This window comes from Pan paniscus, chromosome 12 (genome assembly GCF_029289425.2).
Source record: "Pan paniscus chromosome 12, NHGRI_mPanPan1-v2.0_pri, whole genome shotgun sequence".
Taxonomy (NCBI): domain Eukaryota; kingdom Metazoa; phylum Chordata; class Mammalia; order Primates; family Hominidae; genus Pan; species Pan paniscus.
The window spans coordinates 30,215,022-30,242,043 of NC_073261.2; the positions used below are offsets into that span (position 1 = coordinate 30,215,022).

Sequence of the window (27,022 nt, forward strand, 5' to 3'; positions counted from 1 at the left end):
TGCTGTCCTCCAGGTGTTCCTGTGTCACTGGGTAGGGTAGGAGAGCCCTTGGCCCACAGGGACAAAGAATCTTCTGCAAGGGGCCACTAGTTCTAGCTGGGCCTCTCCTGCCTGTTCTTCCCACGCACTCTGATGTGTCTCTGAAGGAGAGGAGAGTCTCAGGCCTGCAGAGACAACGAGGCTTCCCAGATGGGCCACTGGCAGCTGTGTCCCTTTAGCAAGCTCTGCCCACCTATCCAAGTAAACATCCTCCTCTGGTGTACTTCTTATATGTGTGGGGACTGTTACAGATCAATTTCACTTTCACTTGGGCATAACTATGTATCTGGTGAGCTTTCCCAGCTATTTTTATCAAGGTGAGCTGTCAGAGTGGCGGGATTAAGAGTTCAACTGTCTTTCTGTGGGACAGTTTTCTTTTGTGGAACAGTTTTCTCTTAAGGGTAGGAAGTTGATAGGGTATGAGTAGCCCACCTAGCACTACCTCCTTCAGTCTCATCGATGCTGAACGGAAGCAGAGCCTCAGTCCTCCACTGGGCCCTGCTGACATTATGGGGAGGACAACCGTGGGGGCTAGTCCTGTTTCACACTTTCTCCTTTGGTCTCATGCTGTTGTGTGCGTGTGGAGGTGAGGCTTCCCATTACTAACACCACGGATGGGGGAAAGCAGAGCGTGGCCTTTCCCCAGCTTGCTTCTTTTTTCACTTTCATTGATAATGGGTCTTTGTAGAGGCTCAGCTTCGTGCTGAGTCCTGCTGACATGAGGACTCTGGTGAAGCACAACAGTGACTAGACTGGCCTCACACTGCCTGGTTAGGTTGTGGTGCTGCCTGAGAGGAGTGGAGGGTTGGCTTGACACTGGGCACCATGGACGCTACCCTGGTGGGGGACTCAGAGCACTGCTGCTCCTGCCCACTCAGGGATGAGAGATCAGCTTCCCACTCAGTCCCTCTGATATTACTCTAGTAGGAGAATGTAAGCACCACCTGCTTCCAGAAGGAGAATGAGCTTTCCACTAAGCCTCACTGACACAGCCTCAGCAGGGAAATAAATCAGAGCATTGCTGCCTGCTTCCACCACATAGGGATGGAAGTTTAGCTCCCTGGTCAGCTCTACTATTCCACTCGGCAGGGGGATCAGAGCACAGTCACTTGCTTCCATGAAGCAAGAGAGTGGGTGAAAGGTTAGCTCCCTGTTTGGCACCACTGAAATCCCAGGTGAGGGGATGCAGTTTTTCCATGGTATATGACTGGAGCAGGACAGGTATTGCCAAAAAGGTTTTCTGTTATTAAGCCGTGCTCTTCCCAGTCATTTGGCTGGGGCAGGGGTGGTGGGGAACAGGCTTTTCGTGGAGCTTTTTTTGTCAGTGCTTGTTGGAGATCCCAGGTTGGAGAGGCTTCTGCAGTGCCCTGTCTGGGATATACGAATAGAAATAAAGTCCCAAGGACTCATTGCCAAGGGACCTCAGAACTTGGAGAATGACATGACAATGAGTGTCATTTTTTTTTTTTTTTTACTTTAAGTTCCAGGATATATGTGCAGAACATGCAGGTTTGTTACATAGGTAAACATATGCCACAGTGGTTTGCAGCACCTATCAACCTGTCACCTAGGTATTAAGCCCCACATGCATTAGCTATTTGTCCTGATGCTCTCCCTCCCTCTGCCCCACCCCCGACAGGCCCCAGGTGTGTGATGTTCCCCTCCCTGTGTCCATGTGTTCTCATTGTTCGGCTCCCACTTATAAGTGAGAACATGCGGTGTGTGGTTTTCTGTTCCTGTATTAGTTTGCTGAGGATGATGGCTTCCAGCTTCATCCATGTCCCTGAAAAGGACACGATCTCATTCCTTTTTATGGCTGCATAGTATTCCATGGTGTATATGTACCACATTTTCTTTATCCAGTCTATCATTGATGGGCATTTGGGTTGGTTCCATGTCTTTGCTATTGTGAATAGTGCTGCAATAAACATATGTGTGCATGTGTCTTTATAGTAGAATGATTTAAATTCCTTTGGGTATATACCGAGTAATGGGATTGCTGGGTCAAATGGTATTTCTGGTTCTAGATTCTTGAGGAATCGCCACACTGTCTTCCACAATGGTTGAAGAATGATGGGACAATGAGTCCTTTGTCCTCTTTTGGAGTTATAACCAGGGCTTTCTGGTTTTGAGATGGTGGACCTACAAGGGATGGCACTACTCTATCTTTGCTGGAACTGGAAGTCTATCCTGCACTTTTTCTTATAATTGTGCAATAAGAATTTTTTTTACATATTTACCTATGCAGTTAGCATCATCTTTACCAATGCTTTTTATTCCTTAGCATAGACTCATATTTCTATCTGGTAAGGTTTTCCTTCTGTCTAAAGTACTCCCCTTTAATGTTTCTGGTACCGCAGGCTTGTTGGTGATGAATTCTTTTAGTTTCTTCGTATCTTTTTTTTTTTTTTTTTTATGAGACAGGTTCTCACTCTGTCTCCCAGGCTGGAGTACAGTGGTGCGATCTTGGCTCACTGCAGCCTCTGCCTCCCGGGTTCAAGTGATCCTCCTGCTGTAGCCCCCCAAAGTAGCTAGAACTACAGGTGCAAACCACCATGCCCAGCTACTTTTTATATTTTTTGTAGAGGTGGGGTCTTGCCGTGTCACTCAGGCTGGTCTTGAATTCCTGAGCTCGAGCAATCTGCCCACCTCAACCTCCCTAAGTGCTAGGATTACAGGTGTGAGCCACTGCACCTGACCGTTTTTATATATCTTAAAAAGTCTATTTTATCTTCTGCTTTGAAAGATATTTTCAGTCTGCATAGACTCTATGTGGACAGTCTCTCAGGATTTTAAACATGTTTCTCCACTGTCTCCTCACTTGCATTATTTCTGATGAGACATCTGCTGTCATCTTTACTACTGTTCCTCTGTGCACAATGTGTCTTTTTTCTATTATTTTAAGATGTTCTCTTTGTCATTGCTTCTGGAAAGTTTGATTCTGCCTTGGTCTGGTTTTCTTCATGTTTCTCGTGCTTGGGACTCATCGAGGTTCTTTTCGATCTGTGTGTTTACAGCCATAATCCAATTTGGAAAATTTTTGGCCACTGTTGCTTCAGTTACGTGTTTATTAGACTGATTGGATTTTTCCACGACTCATTGATGCTCTGTTTTTTGTTTTGGTTTGTTTCTTTGTTTTTGTTTTTGTTTTTTTAATTTGAATTCTCTTTCTTCTGTGTTACATTTTGGATAGTTTCTATTGCTGCCTTCCAAATCACTAGTCTTGTGTTACGCAATGTCTGATCTGCTGTTCATCCCATTCCATGTATTTTTCATTGCTAGTTTAATTTGTGTCTTCCTTGTACCTTTCATGTCTCCCCCACAGTTACAAGAACTGTTTTAATGCTCTAATAGTAACATTGAGTTCTGGGTACATTTTAAGTCTTCAGTTTGTTTTTCCTCCTCATTATGGGTCTGTATTTTCCTACTTTTTCGCATGCCTAGTAATATTCGGTTGTGTGCTAGGCATTGCTGAGTTTACTTTGTTAAGTGGTGAATATTTTTGTTTTCTTGTAATTATTCTTGGGGTTTGTTCTGGGATGCAGTTAAGTTAGTTGGAAACAGTTTGATCCTTTCAGGCCTTGCATTTAAGATTTCCTAGGTGGAAGCAGAGTGTTTGGTTGCTCCCACTACCGAGGCAAGACCCTCCTGTGTACTTTACCCAATGCCCAAAGGATTATGAAGTTTCCAATCCTCGCTAATGGGAGCACTCTTCCCAGCCCTCTGTGAGCTTAAAGCACTGGTCCCTCCAATGCTTTTTGGATGATTCATTCCCTAGTCTCAGGTAGTTCACTCACATGAAGCACTGATCAGTATTCTGACTTGTCCTGCTACCCACTGAATCTGGATTTAAAGTCACTCCTCAGAACATAAAACAAAAAACACACATCCTAGAAGGGCATCCTTGAAATGCATATGCACAGGCCAAGTCTGGAGGATGAGAGAACAGAATTTTATTTGCTTTCTCCCATTAGCCTATTAGAATAAATTGCGTTATCAGGTGGTCAAATGGTTATATAGTCTGAGAAGTCAGCAAGCAACTAACCACCTACATCTGACATTGTTTCCTTTTCTACAAATATCTGTGTATAGCAGTGATTAACAAACTTCACATATAGCTCCCTGGGTATCCCTGTTAAAAACACAGATTCCTAAAGTTTGGCAAAATATTGATAATTGTTGAATTTAAATTATAGGTACATGGAGGTCTATATATGCTTCTATTTTTGTGTAATATTTGAAACTTTCTGTAATAAAAAGTTTAGAAGAAAAACAAAATATATACATTAATTTATAATTCCTGGGCCTCTATGCCTACAACCTGCTTTAGCATCTCTGAAATGGGATGCAGGAATCTGCTCAGGTGCCCTAGCTCAGGTGGTCCTTGGGCTACATTCTGAGAAACACTGGTACACTCATTGTTAAGCAACTCATTTTTTTGACTTAGTTATCTCTATGGTTGCTATTTTCTCAACGAAGGTATTACCCAGGGACCGCCAGCCTGTAATGCTCAAATAAATGAACACTCCCTTCTTAGCTCACCAAGCTCTTACCTGAACAGCCTCTGGAGGAGTGGGATCCTTGCAACCAAAATTATAAAAATGGAACTCTCCTCCAGTCAAAGCAGCAACTTCTTTCAAAAACCTGTTTGCAATCTCATCATTGTAATTGAAGGAGATGGTATAAATAGGAATTTCCTGAAAAAGTTTGACCTGGTCTATAACCGTTTCAGGTGGCTGAAACGATAAGTTTTGGGGAGGGGGGAAGGGAGATGGAAAGAGAAGAGAAAGAAAAGAATATGAAAATCCTTAGTATTTACTACAGATACTCAAATAGTAATTCTGTATACAGTGGTGAGTGGCTTCTTAAAAACATGTCGATTCAATTCAGTAAATAAAGAAAAGACTGCCAGATGGTGAGAGTACAATGATCCATAAGACATGGGCCTTGGCTCTGAGGTCTCTCAGTTGGGTGGGACAAAGAAGCTAGGAGAAAGATTCAGCCAACCAAGTCACTCAACTTTAGGTGTGCCTGAACTTAGACTCCATGCATTTAAAGTGCTGGGCTACAAAAGAGCAATTTCCAGCTTCCAACATGCTATGGTCAACCGCTTCCCACAGAGAGTGAAGGAAGAGATGTTTATTAAAGGTCTTCCCATGTGCTGGGCATTCATCTTAGAAACTGAAGAAAGCAGGCAGGCTCTGTGAGAAATGGATTAAGGAGCCCCAGAGCTGAGAGAGGCTTCTTCACTGTACACAGGAGCTAGACAGGGAGTGGGCCCACACTCCACAGCCCAGAGAAGCTGCTGGAATGAGTGACAGAAAGGGGCACGGTTAGTCAGTCTGCCATGGTGAGAGGTTTGCTTCAACTTTCTGATTGTGCTCTTCAAAGCTCTGAGGATACAAACCAGCAAAAAGACTCCTCAGCAGGGAGGGGGCAGGAGGACAGGAATGGCTGTTTCCCATTGCAGGGATGGAGCTCCCTCTGCCATTGAGGGGAACCCCCACCCTCTGCCCAGCTCCCCAGCACCATCCTGGGGCACTTGAACATCATGCCAGTTTAGCATGAAGGGACCACCTGAGTCTGGATGCAGGTGTGGGGCTTACAATGATACACATGACAGTCTCTCCCACTCACGCTGTCTTCAGCTGTATGGAATGAGGGAAACAGCTCCAGAGCTAGAGACTTGGGCTTGAAGCTCATCCAGTACTGCCCATCTGAATGGCCTAGGGCATGTCCTGTCTAATGTGAGTTTCCTCATCTGTGGCTCAGAACTGATACTCCCTCCTTAAACGGCTGCTGTGAGGAGTAAATGAGATGATGTTCCTTGGAAGGCATTCCACAAATATTTGTTGAGTACATTTTATTTGCCAGGAGCTGCTGTCAGCCTAGGATAAGGCCAAGCAGCACACCTGAGCCACTTTCCCCATTCCCTCTGCTCCGAGTCTAAACAGCTGTGCAGCCAGGGCTCCACACACATCAGCTGTGCAGCCTTCCTCCACACACATCAGCTGTGCAGCCTTCCTCCACACACATCAGCTGGAGTGGCAAGAAAGGCCGAGATTCCATCTCCTTCCTGCCGGAAGGAGGTCTGTTTGTGCATGTGCAGGTTGATCACCCTGCACCTTCCCCAACCTCCTGCCCTCACATACCCTATGCTAAGGCTTTAGCCATTAGTTTTATTTAGGATGGTGCACATGCCTTTATCATGTCCATTTTCTTGATTCCAGTCCAGACCAGCCCATAACTTTAAAGAATTCCCAAAATGACCGCAGCCAAAGCTGCATGGGGCTGTTCCCAGCAAAGACCCTGCCAGCTTACACTATGGATGCCCACCAAAGGACACTTACCCAATGTGTATATGATTCCCTTTTAATGAAGACTAATATTTCTAGAACCCACTTAATTTTTGACCTGCTTAATTTTAAAGACTGTGTCACTTTATAATGCTCCCTCGGACATTTAATAATCAGGCAGGAAGCTAGTGTCCATATAACTGATCCAGAACAGCATCTGTGTCTATTCTTCCACGGAGAAAATTCTGCTGAATATTTGGAATAACAACACTGGCCTTACACATTCAGTTCCTATAAAGCCAGTGAAAATTCAAAAGCAAAAAATGGAAATTGAGTGGTACATCTCCATATCTTCTACATAGAACATGAATATCAAATATCAATTTGCCTTTTTGAGAGAATCCAAGGAATAATGGAAAAAAAAATAGACCACGTGTGTCGAAAGGGCAGTCTTTTTGCAGGTGTTGAATTCGGAAGTCCTCAAGAGTTTCTAAATTGGCTGGGCACGGTGGCTCACGCCTTTAATCCCAGCACTTTGAGAGGCCGAGGTGGGCAGATCACAAGGTCAGGAGATCAAGACCATCCCGGCTAACATGGTGAAACCCCGTCTTTACCAAAAATACAAAAATTAGCCGGGTGTGGCGGCATGTGCCTGTAGTCCCAGCTGCTGGGGAGGCTGAGGCAGGAGAATGGTGTGAACCCGGGAGTTGGAGCTTGCAGTGAGCCGAGATCGTGCCACTGCACTCTAGCCTGGGCGACAGAGCCAGACTCTGTCTCAAAGAAAAGAAAAAAAGAGTTTCGAAATTATGTTTGGGGTAATTTGCACATTTCTGACTCCACCTTTTTTGTTTTTTGTTTTTAGATGGAGTCTCGCTCTGTCACCCAGACTAGAGTGCAGTGGCACGATCTTGGCTCACTGCAAGCTTCACCTCCCGGGTTCACACCATTCTCCTGCCTCAGCCTCCCCAGCAGCTGGGACTACAGGCGCACACCACCAGGCCCAGCTAATTTTTGTATTTTTAGTAGAGACGGGGTTTCACCGTGTTAGCCGGGATGGTCTTGATCTCCTGACCTTGTGATCCAACTCACCTCGGCCTCCAAAGTGCTGGGATTACAGGCATGAGCCACCGTGCCTGGCCTGACTCCAGCTATTATCCATATCCTTGATTCTCCATCTTTGAGTAGACCTTCAGAATCTGGTGAAATATATCGATCTTCTCTCAAGAAAACAAAAATTTTGAGTGTATTTTTATATACATTATTGGGAGATTCCAGAGCCTCAGAAGTCCGTACTGGAATGTAGATCAAGAATTCTTGTCAATACACTGCTTGTGGGGATGTTGCTTGTGATATCCTCTTTGGGGGTTGCTATTCGGCAGTATCGATCAAAACATGGACCTTGCAGCTGAGTCCACTTCTCAGAATTTACACTACAGATATACTCACTCACAGGCAAACCAATATATGCACAGAGTTCCTTTGGCAAGATTGTGTAAATCAGAAAGCTCAAAAACAATCCAACTGCGCATCTGCAGGGGACTAGCTAAATAAGTGATGGGATAGCCATGTGATGGAACCTAGAAGAGAATGAGGACGCTCTTTATAAAATGATATGAAGCCATCTCCAAGGTATACTGTTTGATGAATAAAGGTGCAGAATCGTGTGTATAATAGGCTAACATTTGTTTTTGTAAAAAAGAGGAAATATATATGAATACATTTTTGCTGTATAACAGAAACCATCTCTGAAAGGAGATACAAAAAAACTAGTTACATCAGTTGCCTCCTAGCTGGTGAAAGGGGTGAGAGGGAGAATTTTCTCTACCTATGCTTTTCTACGAAGGTAGAAAAGAATGCATTAGAACATATTACTATTCAAAATTTAAACAAAAATAGCTTTAAGGTACAAGTTTTATTAAATTCATATAACAGAATGTGATGCAGTCATTGAGAAGGATGCTCCTGAAGAATTTTTGATGACTTGGAAAAATGCATGTGATATGTTAGATGGGAAAAAAAACCCACAAAATTCAATTATGAGTGATTCAAATTTTTTCCTTTTTTTTTTGTTTTTTGCTTTTTTTTTTTTGTTTTTTTCTTAGAGACAGGGACTCGCTCTGTTGCCCAGGCTGGAGTGCAGTAGCACGATCACAGCTCACTGCATCCTTGAACTCCTGGTTTCAAATGATCCCCCTACTTCAGCCTTCTGAGTAGCTAGGACTACAGGTGCACACCACCACACTGAGCTAATTTTAAAGTTTTTTGTAGAGACAGGGTCTCAATATGTTGTCCAGGCTGGTCTTGAACTCCTGGGCTCAAGCAATCCTCCTGCCTCAGCCTACCAAAGTGTTGAGATTACAGGAGTGAGCCTCCCCACCCAACCACATTTTCTCCTTTTTAATGCTTATCTGTGTTTTCCAAATTGTCCATAGTGTAAACAATTTTAAAAATCAGTTAAGAGTATATTAAAAAGAAAAATACACCTTGACTTGCCTAGATGTCTCTCAAGTTGGAACCTTCAGCCCACAGTCCCTAAACTCCAGCTCCATATTTCTAGGGACTTCTAGACACCCATGCACTCACTAGAGGTTCGCAAACACAGCTTCCTCCACCAGCCACCCCCAAGCCTACTTGCCTCTTCTTGAAATCTGCATTTCAATCCGTTAATATCAAAATCATTGTAAACCAGGAATCAGTCATCCTGACTCCTTTCTGCCTTGCTCCTACCTTCTCCTCACCTCTCGCTCACTGCTTCCAAACTGGCCATGGGGTCCTGTTGATGCTGCTTCCTGCGGCTCACGTCTGGAGGCAGTCCCCTCCTCCCATTCCTGCTGCTCCCACCCAAGGCTAGGTCCTTCCCAGCTTTCATCAAGGACCCAGCAGCAGGCCATGGCAGCGCCAGCCTTTCCTTGGCACAACTGAGGCATGTTTCTGAGATGCAGATGGGTAGGGTGGGCGGCTCCTCCAAGAGTTCCTCTCTGTGGTGACACCACCCTTCTAATGTGGCATTCAAGGACTTCCACAGTCTCCCTCAACCCAACGTTTTTCACCTCCACCCTGATCTTCTTCCGTTGCCCCTGTCCTCAGCTTTTTTCTCTGAGCCCCCCACATATTTCCACACCTCTGTGTCCCTTCTGCCCAGGACATCAACAGTGTCTTCTGTTCCAAAGATTCCTTCTTCTCTTTCCAGACACAGCTCAAATGTCCCCGCCTCGCTGGAACCTGCCCTGGCCTTCCCTCCATCTGTACAGCAAAATCCGTCACTGTGCTCCTAGACATAGCACAGGCAACCCTGTTCCCGTGTTGTATTAAACTGTATACATCTAGCACATTCGCCAAAGCACAAACTTCCCAAAGGCAGGGATGAGCTATTACTCATCTTTATAGCCTCAGACCCTGGCACCACACATGGAACAGAAGAGAGACACGATGAACTGCTTCCAAAGAGAAAACACAGTGAAGTTGATAGGAAAAAAATTTAAAATAAATTTTCACTTTACACACTCCCGTTCTGCCATAAATCTAAAGCTGCAGTAAAACCCGGATGCTTACTCTCTTTAAGCCCTGAACTTTTTGCCACAGGATATTTTAGAATATTTGCCTAGCAATCTGCATATGCAAACATCTCACAAGGAAGGACACGAGTTGACACTAATTCACTTTAGCTGTTAATTTACATTACGCTGGCCTGAAAATCCTTCTGTTTATTTAATGCCTGGAGTAGTCGTCTTTCATTCACAAAGCTCCAAAGAAGATGAACAGACTCCTCTACAGCTTTTCAAATATTTTCCAGTCGGGCTAAACAAAACAAAGGACATTTCGCTAGAAAGGCGTGTTTTTGTTTAAATGAGTACTAAGTTAGCATTAGAGGTAAAGCCAAGGACATTATGCAGTGACATGTTTAGATTCAGAGTCTCCAGAGGAAAAAAAATCAAAAAGAATCTCCTCGCTTTTCATTTGTAATAAAATGCAAACCAGTCTTCAGTGGACAGCAGACGTCTCCTTTTGTGGGGCTGGTCTCCAGGCTAGGGGTGTGTGTCACACTCACCAGGCAACATTCACTGTCTCATAAATTCTCCTCAGAGTTTCCAGAGACAAAGGAATCTCTCAGTGTATTTTCTCACCTCAGATCTGAGTCCCTAAGCCAAGGAAGTATATGTCCACGGATTTTTGGTGGCAGCTGAAAAGGTCCCCCAGACCCATTTCCAGCATTTGCTTTCAGAGCATCAGTGAGGCCCTCTTTGTTCCCAGCTCTGATAAGTACCTGATCAGGTCTCCCATCGGTCAGAAGGTAGATTGCCCGTGTTTCTTTATCAGCAAAAGCAGTTTTCAGGGCACTCAGGGTGTTTGTGGAGCTTCCAATCTATGGAAAAAAGAGATACCAAGGACACACTTGAATCCCAAAAAAGAATTCACAAACAAGTATTTATTTTCTGCTTCCAAAAAAGGAGAAAAAGTACTTGTGAGATGAAAGATAAATTAAAATTACATTGAGATAATAATTTAGCCCCAGTGATTCCAAGAAACATATCCCAGGGTGTACCTAAAAGTCTCTTTCCAGGCAGTCCAAGGACTGCTAGAAGTCAGGACTGTGGATTTCCTGCCTTGATGACAGAGCTCTTAATGCAATTTTATTTTTTTGTGTTTCTACATGAGATGCTAACTCAGTTACTGCTCACTCGTCTGTCAACAGAGCTTAAACATGCAGCCTAAATACACTGTGGCACCGTAATGGTTTCAAACCAGGATTTATTCATGATACCCAATATTTGGTAAACGTGAGTGTGGTATCATTAGCAATCTAACAATGTACATGTGGGCATATCTAACATTACCTGACAAGTTCTGTTTTTAGCAATCTCTCAAATCATAGTAAACACATAGAAAATCTCTTAAATACTTCATCAATATAGAAAGGAATGGATTTTTAGATACATATTAATTTATGGAATGTACTCTCCTTAATATGCAAAAATGATCCTTACCAAGGGACCATCAGTAGAGATACAGGACTTTGAACTGTCCAAAAGCCTCCTTCAACATCCCCCTCATCTCAGTTCCGTTGTATCACTCCAGCTTCAGTTGTAAGCAAGAAAACCAACTGTGGTTGATTCAAACAGGAAGGAATTTATGATAAAGGACATTGGGATGGCTCACAGCATCACCAATGGACAGGATAACCTGGGTTGGGACCTCTCATCAGGAATGAGACCCCCAATCCTGCTGCAGGGCTGCCTGGTGGGGGCCCCGCTGCAGTTCCACTGCAGAGTGCTGGACGCTGTGGCTTTCCTCGCTGGCACTGGGAGTATTGACAAGAGATGGACCACAGCTCACTGCCACTGCCACCCCAGGAGCTGCATCAGTATGCATCTGCCACCACTGCCAAGGTTGTCTCTGCTGGACCCGCCATCTGGAGTCACAATCTCTCAAGTCAAAGCCTAGGAGGTTATTCTGACTGATGGTGCCTGGGTCACATTACCCACACCCTAGCTAAAGCAAGGCCAGACCCTTCAACTTCCATAGGTGAACAGACTCTGCCCCCATCCCAAGAATCAGGATAAGAAGGGAGCAGAGACTGACAGCCTAAGGAATGACAAAGATCCAGCACACATCCAGCCCCCACCCCGCCCAAGGCATCTCAAGCCTCACCGTATACCATGGGCACTCTTCCATTAAGACTTTCTCAGACTCAGCCATGATGGGGAACCCCATGACCTGACCCATCCGGCTGCTCTCACCTAAGGCTCCTTCATCAGCTTTATTCCCTTTCATTTCAATAGATACTTAGTAAGCACATAAGTACCACGTGCCAGACATTTTGATAGATCTGAGACATAACCTACAAAACCAGACAAAATTCTGTGCCTTGAAGGGGGTTCATAGGATGGTGTTGGATGCCTAGAAGATGACGACCTAACACTGTGCCAAAAGCTGTAAAAGTTCATGCCCAGTGTAGGATGCGTCTTACTCTAGCTGAGTGAGTTGCTAAATACATCTTCTGGGGGAGACAGCAGGGAAGACTCTTAAAGGATGAGTAGGATAGGCAGGAAACCACAGAAAGGATGCTGCACGCTCCAGACTCCTTTCTTGTTCAGGATTCAGCAAGTAATTCCATAACTGTAAAGCCCATAGGAGGAGAGGGGCCAGGAAAACGATGGGAGTAATGTTAATCATAAAACAACAACTATTGAGTACTTACTAGGCTAAGGGCTTATTTTTCCCATATTTTTAGTCTGTGGTCTGCTCCCCATCCCAGAAGGTCACCCAGCAACAGCAGGCAGCCCAGGGACATGCCTTCCACTCCTGCAGACAGCACCAAACAGGAATTGAGGGGGCCCCAGCAGCACAAGATGGCTCAGGGAACGAGACTGTCACTGGAACGAAAGCCCACAGAAGTAAGCCAGAACAAACATGCTACACCCAAACACAGCGACTGCGCCGAATAAACAGACATAAGTGGAAATAAAGTCTTCTAACATGATAACCGAGTGGTCTAAGATATAATTTAAAAATCACTCATTATACCAAGAACCAGAAATATCACATTCGAATGAGAAAAGCAACCCACTGATGCCAATACCAACAGAGCCTCAGAAATCTCCGGAACAATGAGGAAGAGCTAATACTATTCATACAACTAGAGTTTCAGAAAAAAGAGGGGAAAGAGTATGGGGCTTAAAAAGCATTTAAAAATTAATGACTGAAAAAAACCCCAAATTTTGGCTGGGCGCGATGGCTCACGCCTGTAATCCCAGCACTTTGGGAGGCTGAGGCGAGCAGATCATGAGGTCAGGAGATCGAGAGCATCCTGGCTAACATGGTGAAACACTATCTCTAATAAAAATACAAAAAATTAGCCTGGTGTGGTGGCAGGTGCCTGTAATCCCAGCTACTCAGGAGGCTGAGGCAGGAGAATGGCATGAACCCGGGAGGTGGAGCTTGCAGTGAGCCAAGATCGCGCCACCACACTCCAGCCTGGGCGACAGAGCAAGACTCCGTCTCAAAAACAAACAAACAAACAAACAAACAAACAAATTTGGTTAAAGATACAGAAACTACAATTCAAGAAGCTAAGCAAATCCCAAACAGGATAAAACCAAAGAAAGCCACACCAAGACACATTGTATTTAAATTTCTGAAACTAAAAACAAAGAAAAATCCTAAAAAAGCTGAAGAGAAATAACACATTACCTATAAAAGAGCACCAATTCAAATGACAGCAGTTTCTCATCTGAAACTATAGAGACCAGAGGAAGAGGCGCCACATTTTCAAGTGCTGAAAGAACATAACTGCCAGCCATGAATCACCTATCTGGGGAAAATAGCCTCCAGGGTTGAAGGAGAAGGAAAACTATGTGAATTTATTACAGGGAGACCTACCCTTAAAGAAGGGTTCATGAAAGCTTTCCATATAGAAAGAGAACGAGAAAAGAAAAAAGCCTGGACTTTCAGAAAAAAGAACAATGGAATGAGTAAATATAAAAGTAAGCATAATAGATAATCCTTAACACCATGGATTTCTTTAGTTACATTTTATGATTGAAGCAAAAGTTTAGCACCATCTAAGACGGCATATAATGCATGCAAAGGAAATACTTCAGACAATTATATATTTTAAATGGTGAGTGTAAAGGGACCTAAATAGAAGTAAGGTTGCTACACTTAACTTGAAGTAGCAAACCACCAATAGGCTGTGATAAGTTATATCACAATAGGCTGTGATAAGTTACATATATGTATAAGGAAATATATAGAACTATTAAGAAAAGTATACAAAGCAATACACTCAAAAACAGTATAAATAAATCAAAATGAAACACCAAAATATGCTCAAATAACCCATAGGAAGGCAAGACAAAAGAGAAAAATGAGAAACAGAGGAGACACACAAAAATAATAAATAAAATGAGACACTTAATCCTTAAATATGAATAATAACTTTACATATAAATCACCTACATATACCAATTACATGAGAGACTGAAGAGTGAACAAAAACATGACCCAATTTATGCTGTCTACAGGAAACTCACTTCAGGCATAACAACATAGATAGGTTAAAGGTAAAAGGATGGAAAAAACATATTATGCAAATATTTATTTTTAAAAAGCAAAAATAAGTATATTAATATTATATAAAGTAGACTTTAACACAAAGAAAACTTACTAAGGACAAAAAGGGACATTAGGATGATAAAATTCTCAATCCACCAAGAAGACAACAACCCTAAATGTGTATACATCAAACAACAGAGCTTCAAAATACATGAAGCAAAATTTGACGGAGATGAAAAGAAAAATAGATAAATCTATTTTTATCTACTTTATAATAGAGTTGTAATAGATAAAATAGGTAGAGTCTTATGGTTGGGGTCTTCAATACACCATTCTTTTTTTTCTGAGGGGTGTACATTGTATTGGAAACCTTAAATACTCTTCAGATAGAACATGTTTTCAATCAAGGTTCTCATGTGGCTTACACTGAAACCTGAAACTGTTTGGATTAGGGGAAGGAGAGGGACAGTACAGCAGATGAGTGCTTAGTTTGCCAAAAAGACCCCTCATAATAAGTGCTCTTCAGCCAGCGTATCAGCTTCTGCCAAACCTTCTTCAATGGGTTCCATCACTGAAGGCCCGTTCTGAGAGATGGTCATGTTCACCTATCAAAATCTGCTGAAATCCTTTAATGGTCTCCTTCAGGAGTACTGACTTCCCCATATGACCTGTGATGACCTCAGCAGCCTGGAATGGCTGAGACAAGAAATGTTGTATTATCCACATTCAAGACACGGTCAACTTGTCTTCCTCAGAAAGTTAATCCATACCCTATATGGATTATGACAATAACGTATGGAGGGATTTGTAGCCACGCAGAATCTTTTGCACCCCACGGGCAACATCATTATGCTCATTGCCAACAATGTTGGGATCCATGATGTGAGAGATGGAGTCCGGAGGATCCACGTGTAGATAGATGCCCAGCTCAGTGACAGCATGGGGCAGCACAGTGGTGGCATCCAAATGAGCAAAGGAAGTAGCAGAGGCAGTCGAGTCATCAGCAGGTACATAGCCTGTACAGAGGTGATAGATCTCCTCTTGGTAGTGGCAATTCTTTCCCCACATCGTACCCACCATGTCAGTGGCCAGGGTAGGCTGATATCCCACAGCAGAAGGGATTCTGCCCAATAAGGCAGACACCCTTGAGCCAGCATGGGTGAAGTGAAAGATATTATCAATAAACAGGAGTACATCTTGAACTTCTTGGTCTCTGAAGTATTCAGCCACAGTCAGTCCAGTCAGAGCTACCTGGGCATGAGTAGCAGGTGGTTCATTCATTTGACCTTACATCAGCATTACCTTGGAGGTAACATCTTTTAAGTTGAAAACACCAGACTCAGTCATTTCATAATATAAGTCATTGCCCTTACAGGTCCTCTCAAAAACACCAGCAAACCCAGATTAAGCACCATGGGCTTTGGCAACATTATTGATTAATTCCATGATGGGTACAATCTTGTCAACTCCAACACCACTAAAAAGCCCAATTTTGCCACTCTTGGCTAGGGAGCGAGGAAATCCACAACTTTGATACTAGCCACCAGAATTTCTTGCTCAACGCTAATTTCCATGAACTCAGGAGCCTCATCATAAATGGGAGCAAACTGTTTCATTTTGATGGGACCTCTTTCATCAATAGGCTCTCCAATGATGTTCATGATTCTGCTCAAAGTCTCAGGACCAACAGGACTTTTGATTGGTGCACCAGAGTCCAGGACTTTCTGGCCTCTAAACAAGCCTTCTGTACCATTCATAGCATAATCCTTACTGTGCTCTCACCCAAATGCTGGGTCACCACCAAAACCAGCCTGGTCTCCCTGCCTTGTACTTTCTGGGCATTTAAAATAGATGGTAGTCCCTCATCAAACTGGACATCCACTACTGCATCAATGACCACCAAAATACACCCAGTGGTGGTGCCTGTCTTCAGCAAAGGTGATGTTTGTGCCCATATTTCCTGGTAGATTGGATTGCTGCCAGAGTGGCCCATGGCAAGACCTGAGCTTGGAGTAGCAACACTGAAGGGCTGAGTTCCTGCAAGTCCCTGGAGGCTGAGGCAGCAGACATGACCCACAGAACTCAACATGGTAGAGTTTGGGTGGAGACTGAGTGTTGCCCAATATCCCGCTCTTAATGATTGACAGAACAACTAACCAATCAGCAAGGACAGAGAGGAATTGAACAATACCATCAACTAACCAGATCTAATTGAGATTTATAGAATACTCCACCCAACAAAAGACTGCACATGCTTTTCAAACAAACATTGAAAATTTGCATAAATAGACCATATCTTGAGTCACAGAACAACATTTAACAAATTTAAAAGATTTGAAATCATACAGAGTATGCCCTCTGACTATAGTGGAATCAAAATAGAAATTAATAACAGAAAGACAACATGAAAATTTCCACAAACACTTGGAAATTTTAAAACATGCTTTGAATAATTCATGGCCCAAAAGTGAAATCACAAAGAAAATTAAAAATTAAATAGTACTGAATGAAAATTAAGCTGTTTTGCTTAAAATTTGTGGGATGTACCAACATAATTCTGGCAGGAAAATTTATGGTACTAAAAGCTTACTTACAATAAAATAAAAATATGCCAAAACTATAATTTATGTTCCTACCTCAAGAACCTAGAAAAGTAAACTCAAGAGCAAAATAAACTCAAAGCAGGCAGAAAGAAGTAAATAATAAAGAACAGAAATTAATAAAATTCAAATAGTAAAACAACAGAGAAAATTGATAAAAGGCTGGTTGTTAAAAAGAATCAATAAAATTGACAAACTTCTAGCAAGATTTGCAAGGTAAAAAGACGCATATTACCAACATCAAGTATAAAACAGGGCCTATTACAACATCTCTTGCAGTCACTGACAGGACAATAAGCGAATATTATGAAAAACTTTATGCTCATAAATTCGACAGTTTAGAAAAAATTGAACACTTTTTCAAAAACCACAAACTACCAAAACTCTACCAAGATGAAACTGACAACCTGAATAGTTCTATGGTTATTAAAGAAATTGAATTTGTAATTAAAAAGCCCCTGAAAAGAAGTATCTGTGTCCATATGTTTGCACTAGAGAATTAATTTATTAATTTATTTATTTATTGAGGCAGAGTCTGTCTGTGTCACCCAGGCTGGAGTGCAGTGACACCATCTCAGCTCACTGCAGCCTCTGCTTCTGGGTTCAAGCGATTCTCCTGCCCCAGACTCCCGAGTAGCTGGGATTACAGGCATCTGTCACCATGCCTTGCTAGTTTTTGTATGTTAAGTAGAGACGGGGTTTTGCCATGTTGGCCTGGCTGGTCTTGAACTCCTGACTTCAGGTGATCCTGCCTGCCTTGGCCTCCCAAAGTGCTCGGATTACAGGTGTGAGCCACCGTGCCTGGCCGCACTAGAGAATTTTATCAAACATTCAAAGGAGAATTAACACAAGTTTTACACAATCCACTCCAGAAGATAGAAGGGGAGGGAATACTTCCCAACTCACTCTATGAGGCCAGTATTACACTGATACGCAAAGCAGACAAAGACAGCACACACACAAAAAGCCTACAGACCAACATCTCTCATGAACCTAGACACAAAAGTTCTCAACAAATATTAGCAAATTTAATCCAACAATGTATAAAATGAATAATACATCATGACCAAGTGGCATTCTATGTATTCAGAGTTGGTTCAAAATTCGAAAAAAAATCATATGAGCATATCAATTTGCACAGAAAAGGATTTGGCAAATGCAACCTTCATTCAGTATAAAAGTTCAGTACATTAGGAATAGAATGAAACTTTCTCAATCTCATAAAGAGCACGTACAAAAAGCTTGCAGCTAACATCATACTTAATGGGAGAAGACTGAATTCTTGCCCTTTATGATTGGGAAAAAGGCAAGTATGTCTGCTCTCAACATACCTATTCAATGTAGTACTGGAAGTTCTATCCGCTGCAATAAAGCAAAGGAATAAGTCATAGAGGTTGGAAAAAAACAAACAAAACAAATACTACTGTCTATTTGCAGACTACCCAATTATCTACATAGAAAATCCTGAGAACTACAGTTGTCCCTTAGTATCTGTGGGGGACTGGTTCCAGGATCCACTCCCAACCCCATGGACACCAAAATCTGAGGATGCTCAAGTATCATATAAAATGGCATAGTATTTGCACATAACCTATACAATCCTCATGTATACTTTAAATAATCTCCAGATTACCTATGATATCTAACAAAATGTAAATGCTACATAAGTAGTTGTTATATCTTTTAAGTTTTGTATTATATTTTATTGTTGTATTGTTATGATTTTTACCATTTATTTTTCCCAAATATTTTCAATCCATAGTTGGTTGAATCCACAGACACAGAACTTGCAGATATGGAGGGCTTACCATACACAAAAAACAAAAAGCGAAATAGTACGTAAGCCTACTAAGGTCAAAAGATGCAAAGTCCACACATGAAAACCAAATGCGTTTCTACACACTGACAACAAATAGGTGAAAACCAAAATAAAAAGTGCAATACCACTTACAATTGCTCCAAAAAATTACAATACTTAGTATATACTTAAACAGGTACAAGAGCTGTATGCTGAAATTATAAAATTCTGATGAAATAAATCAAAGACCTAAATACTCGGAGAGACATACTGTATTCATGGAATAGACGAATTAACACAATAAAGATGCAAATTCTTCCTAATTAGATCTATAGGTTTAATGCAATTTCTATCCAAATGTCATCAAGGTTTTCAATAGGCGTAAAGAAGTTTGTTTTCAATTTTTGTATGGAAAATAAAGGCCCAAGAATAGCCAAAATAATTCAAAAAAAGAAATGTAAAGTAGGAGTAGCTGTTCTTGATCTTAAAGCTCACTATACAGCTATAGCTATCAAGAAAGTGTGGTCCTAATGGAGACATTAACACATATAACAATAGAACAGAACAGGGAACCCATACAAAGACCTGCAGACATATTCAACTGATTTTTGGCAAATGAGCAAAAACAATTCAATAGAGGAGGAATAGCCTTTTCAATAAACGGTGTCACAAGAATTGCACATTCATAGGCAAAAAATAAATAAACTGGCTGGGTGCGGTGGCTTACGCCTGTAATCCCAGCACTTTGGGAGGCCAAGGCGGGGAGATCACAAAGTCAGGAAATCGAGAACATCTTGGCCAACATGGAGAATCCCCGTCTCTACTAAAAACACAAAAATTAGCCAGGCATGGTGGTACATGCCTGTAGGCCTAGCTACTCTGGAGGCTGAGGCAGGAGAATCGCTTGAACCTGGGAGGCGGAGGTTGCAGTGAGCTGAGATCGCGCCACTGCAGTCCAGCCTGGGCGACACGAGCAAAACTCCATCTCAAAATAAATAAATAAATAAATAAACCTCAACCTAGATCTCACACCTTATACAAACGTTAATTCCAAACAGATCATAGACTTAAATGTCAAACAAAATTATAAAACTTCTAGAAAAAAGGACACGGGGAAAACATCTTCAGGATCTAAGATTAGGCCAAGTCTTTAGAAATGACATCTTGAACTGAACAAAAATAGTTATAAAACGTAATTTGTGGGAACAGCTAAAGCAGTAGCTGGGGGTGGTATTTATATCATTAAATTCTTAGATCTAAGAAATGGAGATTTAATTTAAAAAAAGCAAGTAGGAGGAGAAAAATAATAAAGATAGCAGGAATCAACACAATTTAAAACATTTGTTAAAAATTAGAAAATCAAAGAAACAAAAAGTTGGTTTCTCAAAAAAATTAACAAAATTGAAAGAAAAATAAAAAAAGCTCTTCAAACTAACCAAGAAAAAAAGGGAGCAGACAAAAATTACCAATATCAAACATCACTACAGATCCCACAAACATTAAGGAAATGATAAGGGAATGCTGTGAGCAATTCTATGCTCATAAATTCAACCCTGTGGAAGAAATGGGCTGCTTCCTTCTAAGAAACAAATGACCAAAACTAACTCACAGAGGTACAGATCATCTGAATAGTCCTAAATCTGTTAAAGAAATTGAATTCATAGTTTTAAAACTTCTAACAAAAAAAGAGGCTCAGATGGTTTCATTGGTAAATTCTACCAAACAGTTAAGGAAAAATCATATCAATTCTGTACAACCTCTTTTAGAAAAAAAGAATATGGAATATTTTCTAACCCATATTATGAGGTCAGCATTTCCTGATACCAAAATTAGACAACAATTTCTAAGAAAAGAATCTGCAAACCAATATTCCTCATGAATACAGACAAAAAAACCTCAACAAGATAGGTTAACAAATTTAATGCAGAATATATTCAATCTATAATACATCTTGAACAAGTGGAGATTATCCCAGAATGCAAAGCCAATTTGATATTCAAAAACAAATCAATGTAGTTCACCATATTAACAGACAACAGATCTGCCAAGTACAACTTGGCAACTTGGCTTCATCAAAATCAAAAGCTCAACAGATGCAGAAAACACATTTACAAAATCCAGTATTTGTTTATGGTAACAATCCTCAAAAAACCAAGAATAGAAGGGAAATTGGTTAACAAGGTAAAGCACATCTACAAAAAAAACAAAAAACCTCACAGCTAGCAAAGTATTTAATAGTGAAAGAGTGAATGTTTCCCCTCTAATATCAGGAGCAAGGCAAGTACGTTCTCTCTCACCACTCCTGTTAAACATCATACTGAAAGTCTTAGCCAGTGCATTAAGGCAAGAGAAAGAAATAAACACTATACGGGTTGGAGAGGAAAAAATAAAATCATCTCTATTCATACATAACATCATTGGAAATCCCAAGTAATCTACCACAAAGTTCCTAGAGCAGGTAAGTAAGATTAGCAAGGTCAAAAGAAATAAGGTCAGTATACAAAAATCAATTGTAATAAAGAATTAAAATTTATAATTTAAAAAGTACTATTTACAATACTAACAAAAAAGACCCAAATAAATTTAGAGGTACACAGTGTTAGATGTCAATTCTCTTGAATCTGATCTATAGACTTAAGGGAATCTTAATCAAAATCCTAGTGTACTGTTTTGTAGATTTCAACAACTGATTCTGAAATGTACAAGGCAGGTCAAAGGAACTATATAACAGCCAAAAAAATTTGGAGGGAAATACAAAGCTAGAGGATTCAGGTTGGCTGATTTCAAGACTCAGTGTAAAGTCACAATAATAAAGACAATGTGATGTTGGTGAAAGAACAGACACCTATTAATAGTTCAATGAAACAAAAATAGACCCACACAGATATAGTCAAATGATTTTTGACAAGAAGCAATGGTAATTCCACGGAGAGAGGAATAGTTACTTAGACAAACAGTGCTGGATCCTGCCTCACACCTTATACAAAAATGAACTCAAAATGTACACTATTCTTAAACACAGAATGTAAAACCATTACATTTGAGGATGAAAACAAGAGAAAACCTGCATGACTGCAGTGTGTTTAGCTATGGGTCTAAAAGCACAATCCGTAAAGAAAACTTGGCAACTTCGACTTTATCAAAATTAAAAACTGATACACAGTGAAAAACCCTATTAAGGGAATGAAAAGCCATAGATTGGGAGAAAATACTTGCAAATTGTAAGTCTGATAAAGTTTATGTGCAGAATACATGAAGAAAGTCAATCTTTTTTTTTTTTTTTTTTGAGATGGAGTCTCACTGTATCACCTAGGCTGGAGTGCAGTGGCGTGGTCTCAGCTCACTGCAATCTCCAGCCTCCCGGGTTCATGCCATTCTCCTGCCTCAGCCTCCTGAGTAGCTGGGACTATAGGCACCCGCCACCATGCCCGGCTAATTTTTTGTAGTTTTAGTAGAGACGGGGTTTCACCATGTTGGCCAGGCTGGTCTCGAACTCCTGACCTCATGATCTGCCCGCCTCGGCCTCCCAAAGTGCTGGGATTACAGGCGTGAGCCACCGTGCCTAGCCTGACTCCAGCTATTATCCATATCTGCGCCCAGCCTGAAGAAACTCAATCTTAAGAAAACAAACAACTCAATTAAAAAATGGGCAAAATATCTGAACAGATATTTCACCAAAGAAGACATACATACAGATGCCTAATAAGCATGAAAAGACGAGTGTTAAGTAAATGCAATTAAAAGTACAATAGGATACTACGAGACATCTTTCAGCCATATTAGAATGTCTAAAATAAAACAACCTGACAACATCAAAAGCTGGAGAAGATGTAAAGTAATTGTAACTCTCATATATCGCTGACGGGAATGCAAAACGGTACAGCCACATTGGGAAACAGTTTGGCAGTTTCTTATAAAGTTAAACATACACTTAGCATACTGGCCAGCAATCTCACTTCTAGATATTTATTTATATTCAAATGAAGTGAAAACTTATTGTTGGAAACCATTTCCCACGGGTCTCATGTATTTCTACATATCTTGCAACAGACGTGCTGTCTGCTCTGGTTTATCTTTTCAAGATGTATATATAGGGAACAGCCTTGGAAAACAGAAATACTGTCTCTCTTCAAAGCAAAGAGTAGGCATGCTTATTGTCCGGTATAAAGATAATACCTAATTCTGGAGCGAAGGACCAGCATGCTCACAGTCCATTATAGAAGATTTGGTTTTCTTAAGTTCAGGGCCCCCTCCTTTAACACAACCTAATGCATGAGCAAGTGTCGCCTGGTCCTCATTGTTTCACCCTGCGGGAATTGGGGCTCAGGGAGCTAGTAAAGAAAATGCTGATGCTCTGGTTACTGCTTTTGCTGTGGGTAATAAAGTCATTTTTCTCTGACCCAAAAGCCTTGGTGTTCTGCCGGCATCCACATTAGTTTGCAAGAAAGGTAAAATCTCAGACCCTTCACAGTTCTCAACACCTTTTCACACAAAAATCTGTAGGCAAATGTTTACTGCAGCTTTATGTATAAAACCCAAAACAGGAAATAACACAGATAGCCTTCAAAAAGGAATGGGTAAACAGTTTTGCTTCCATACTCATCAATAAAGCACTACTCATTAATTAAAAACACTACTTATCAATAAAAGGGAATAAACTCTTGATTCATGAAATAAGTTGGACAAACTTATAAGAACTGAGAAAGTTCTTATATCCAGAAACTCAATTTTTTTTTTTTTTTTGAGACGGAGTCTCGCGCTGTCACCCAGGATGGAGTGCAGTGGTGCCATCTCAGCTCACTGGAAGCTCTGCCTCCTGGATTCACGCCATTCTCCTGCCTCAGCCTCCCGAGTAGCTGGGACTACAGGCACACGCCACCACACCTGGCTAATTTTTTTGTATTTTTAGTGGAGACGGGGTTTCACCGTGTTAGCCAGGATGGTCTTGATCTCCTGACCTCGTGATCCGCCTGCCTCGGCCTCCCAAAGTGCTGGGATTACAGGCAGGGGTCAAGTGTTATTTTGGTAAGTGAAAGAAGCTAGAACCCTAAAGTTCTATTGTATGATTTTGTTTATATGACATTCTGGAAAAGGAAAAGCTATAAGGACAGAGAAACAGAGCAGTGTTTACCAGGAGGGAGGGGGAGTTGGTGACAAAGGGGCATATGAGGACATTTTGGGAGTGATAGAATTGGTCCCTTTGGTACTGTGGTGGAGATACATGACTCTATGCATTTATCAAAATCCATGAACTATCACCAAAAAGAGTGTTTTTTTTTACTGCATGCAAATTAAAATAAGATTCAACTAGGATGTGGAGGAAACCAAGGTGAAATGCAGACTGTAACCAATGAGTCTAACTGTGTCACTAATGAATGACATAAGCACGCTAAAGAGATTGGGTAAGAAAGTTACCTGACTTCACAGCTTTGGAAGACAGTTTTTTGAATGGATACTGTAAAGTTAAAGCGGAAAAAAAAAGCTGTATACAAACATTATAGCTGATAAATTTGTTTCTGGTAGAGTATGAACTAGCAATATCAAAGCTATATGTACAGTAGGGTTGAAAATATAAGTAAATATGTTATAGGTAATGAGAATCAGGTTTCTCCTTGTTGAAGAAGTTGCAAATAAGTTCATTACAAATGAACCCTGGGCTCTGTGTTGGAATTAGAGGTATCAGTATGAATGCATGATTTGTTTGCTTATTTAATATAAATACAGACTGATATACAGATAAATAAATATAGATGTTTATGGATACATGGAGTAGCTATAGAAATATACATTTAATAGATATCATATATATCAATATATAATATAGATATTTTCTATGTATATGTATTTCTATCTCTGTCCACTGAGAGGGCGTAAAAGCAGTGATACAATCCGGTAGCAATAATCATACCCAGGTGTCCAGATCTTGGTTTCTAAATACCATTCTGTAACAAAAGAAATCAAGGTTCCTTGGAGTAGTGGTGGATTTCAGGGCTGAGGCTTGGAAAATATAAGATGATCATAGAACATCTTATAGTGACAGAAAATCAAGAAATGCTAAAGGGGGAAAAAAGGTGGATGCATATTTAAATATTTAGAGGCAGCATAAAAGAATTCCCAATGGCCAAAGTAACAAAATAAATAATGATAGTATTAGATTATAACTCCAAGAATAAAATAAATTTCCATGAGTCCACATTGAAATAAATATATAAATGAATAAGTAAAAGGGGGAAAGGGAAATCTTTTCCTTATAGAATAATTCCAATATAGAAATGTGAAAGGAATAGAGGAAATATAAAATCACCTCAGCTCAGTAATAATTGTTGTAAGGATGATCCACATCGAGGGCTAAAATTGTGGGCAAAAGCTTAAGGAACAAACGATATTTGCATAGCCTCAGAGCATCTCCTCCAAAACTTTTATTATTTACAAAGGGAAAAAAATGGTAACTTTTGGGGGAGAAACCTGGCAGATGTCACCTTAATCAAATGATCAAAGTAAACACTGCTGGTCATAGAGCATATCGGCATCATGTGTGCCTTCAGGTGATCCACTGGGAAGAGTATTCCCGCCCCCAAATCCATAACCCAATCTAATAATGAGAAAACATTAGACAAAATCAAACTTAAGGACATTCTACCGAAGATCTGAATAGCACTCTTCAAAAGTGTCAAGGTCACGAAAGACAAGGTGAGATTGAGGAACTGTCACAGATTGGAAGAGACTAAGGAGGCATTGCAACTAAATGTCATGTGAGATCCTTGGCTGGATCTTGGAACATAAAAGGAACATTAGTGGAAAACTGATGAAGGCTGAATAAAGTCTGCAATTTAGCTCACAGTAGCCATGTGAATGTCTTAGTTTTATAATTATACCATGGCTATGTTAGAGGTGAACACTGGAGAAAGCTAGGTGAAGGGTAAATGTGAACGCTCCATACTACTTTTGCAACTTTTTTGTAAGTCTAAAATTATTGCAAATTTAAAAGTTAAAAGCAAAACAAAACCCTCTTGCAGGATTTGGGCAGCAGAAATGTGTATTCCAGATGGTAAACAGAACAACTCTTCCCTCTGAACCCATTCTCAATAGTCTTTTGTTGAAAAGCCTACTGCTGAAAAGATGGTGGCAAAGCTGGGGAAGAGCCAGACAGAGAGAGCCCGGGGAAACATGGTCTGAGGGTGGCACCTGTTTTGCACCTGCTCCCTCCATCTCCCCCGCTCAACTACTGGGCAGGCGCTGCCACAGCTTGTGCTCCCTGGCCTTAGGAACGCCTATGCTTGTTTGGGGACCTACTGCTGCATGACAACAGCACAAAGCAGGCTCAGACCACCCTGAGTGCTACCAGGTTGACTACTGGACCAAATCAGCCGAAAGAATAATAGAATTTGGCTTTCTATATTATCTTTTTAAAATTAATTTACTTTTAATTGACAAATAAAATTGTATATATGGTATACAATGTAATGTTTTGATATATGTATACATTGTGGAATGAGTAAACCAAGCTAATTAACAAATCTATCACCTGACATATTTTTGAGGGGTGAGGACACTTAAAATTTACTCTCTTGACAATTTTCAAGTATACAATACATTGTTATTAACTATAGTTACCATGTTGTACAATAGAGCTCCAGAACTTATTCCTCCTGTCTAACTGAAACTACGTACCCTTTGACCAACATCTCCCCATCAACACCCAGCACCCTGCTCCCAGTCCCTGGTAACCACCATTCTACTCTCTGCTTCTATGAGTTCGACATTTTTAGATTCTACATATAAGTGAGATCATGTGGTGTTTTTTCTTTCTCTGCCTGGTTTATTTTACTTAATATAATGTCCTCCAGGTTCATTCATGTGGTTGCAAATGACAGGATTTCCTTCTTTTGTAAGCTGTGTAGTATTCCATTGTGTATATATGCCACATTTTCTTTATCCTTCGTCCTTTTGAAAATGAATTTTGGACATTCAACAAGCCAGCAAGGGAGCATCAGTGAAAATTTGTAAAGAGAACAGAATTATGCTTTATAGGAATATGTGTTTTTAGCCAAATGGCTAAAATCTGAATAGATGGCTGACTCTATTCATTAGTGATTTTTATATAAAGCAGAACCCAATGATGTTTTTATGCAATGAGATTATATATATAATATCTTGTTATCATAAACCCTAAATTAGTAGGCTCTGAGTTAACAAGGTATTTCCTATTATTGTGTCTTAAAAGGACAGAAAAA

At 40.8% G+C, this 27,022-nt stretch overlaps 1 protein-coding gene and 1 pseudogene across 4 annotated transcripts in view; both read right to left on the reverse strand.

Annotated features, from left to right (window-relative positions):
• VWA3B (von Willebrand factor A domain containing 3B) overlaps positions 1-27,022 on the reverse strand; it is a 226,604-nt gene that overhangs the window by 87,516 nt on the left and 112,066 nt on the right. For all 4 annotated transcript variants that reach the window (XR_008624313.1, XR_008624314.1, XM_024927776.5 and 1 more), the window contains 2 exons: positions 10,600-10,698; positions 4,593-4,775 (listed from right to left, as the gene is read on the reverse strand). Coding sequence is in view for 2 of the 4 variants with exons in the window: in XM_024927776.5 (XP_024783544.1) it covers positions 4,593-4,775; positions 10,600-10,698 (282 nt within the window). In the remaining 2 variants the exon portion in view is untranslated. The remainder of the gene's footprint in view (positions 1-4,592; positions 4,776-10,599; positions 10,699-27,022) is intronic.
• LOC103782729 (ATP synthase subunit beta, mitochondrial-like) lies at positions 14,897-16,541 on the reverse strand (annotated as a pseudogene).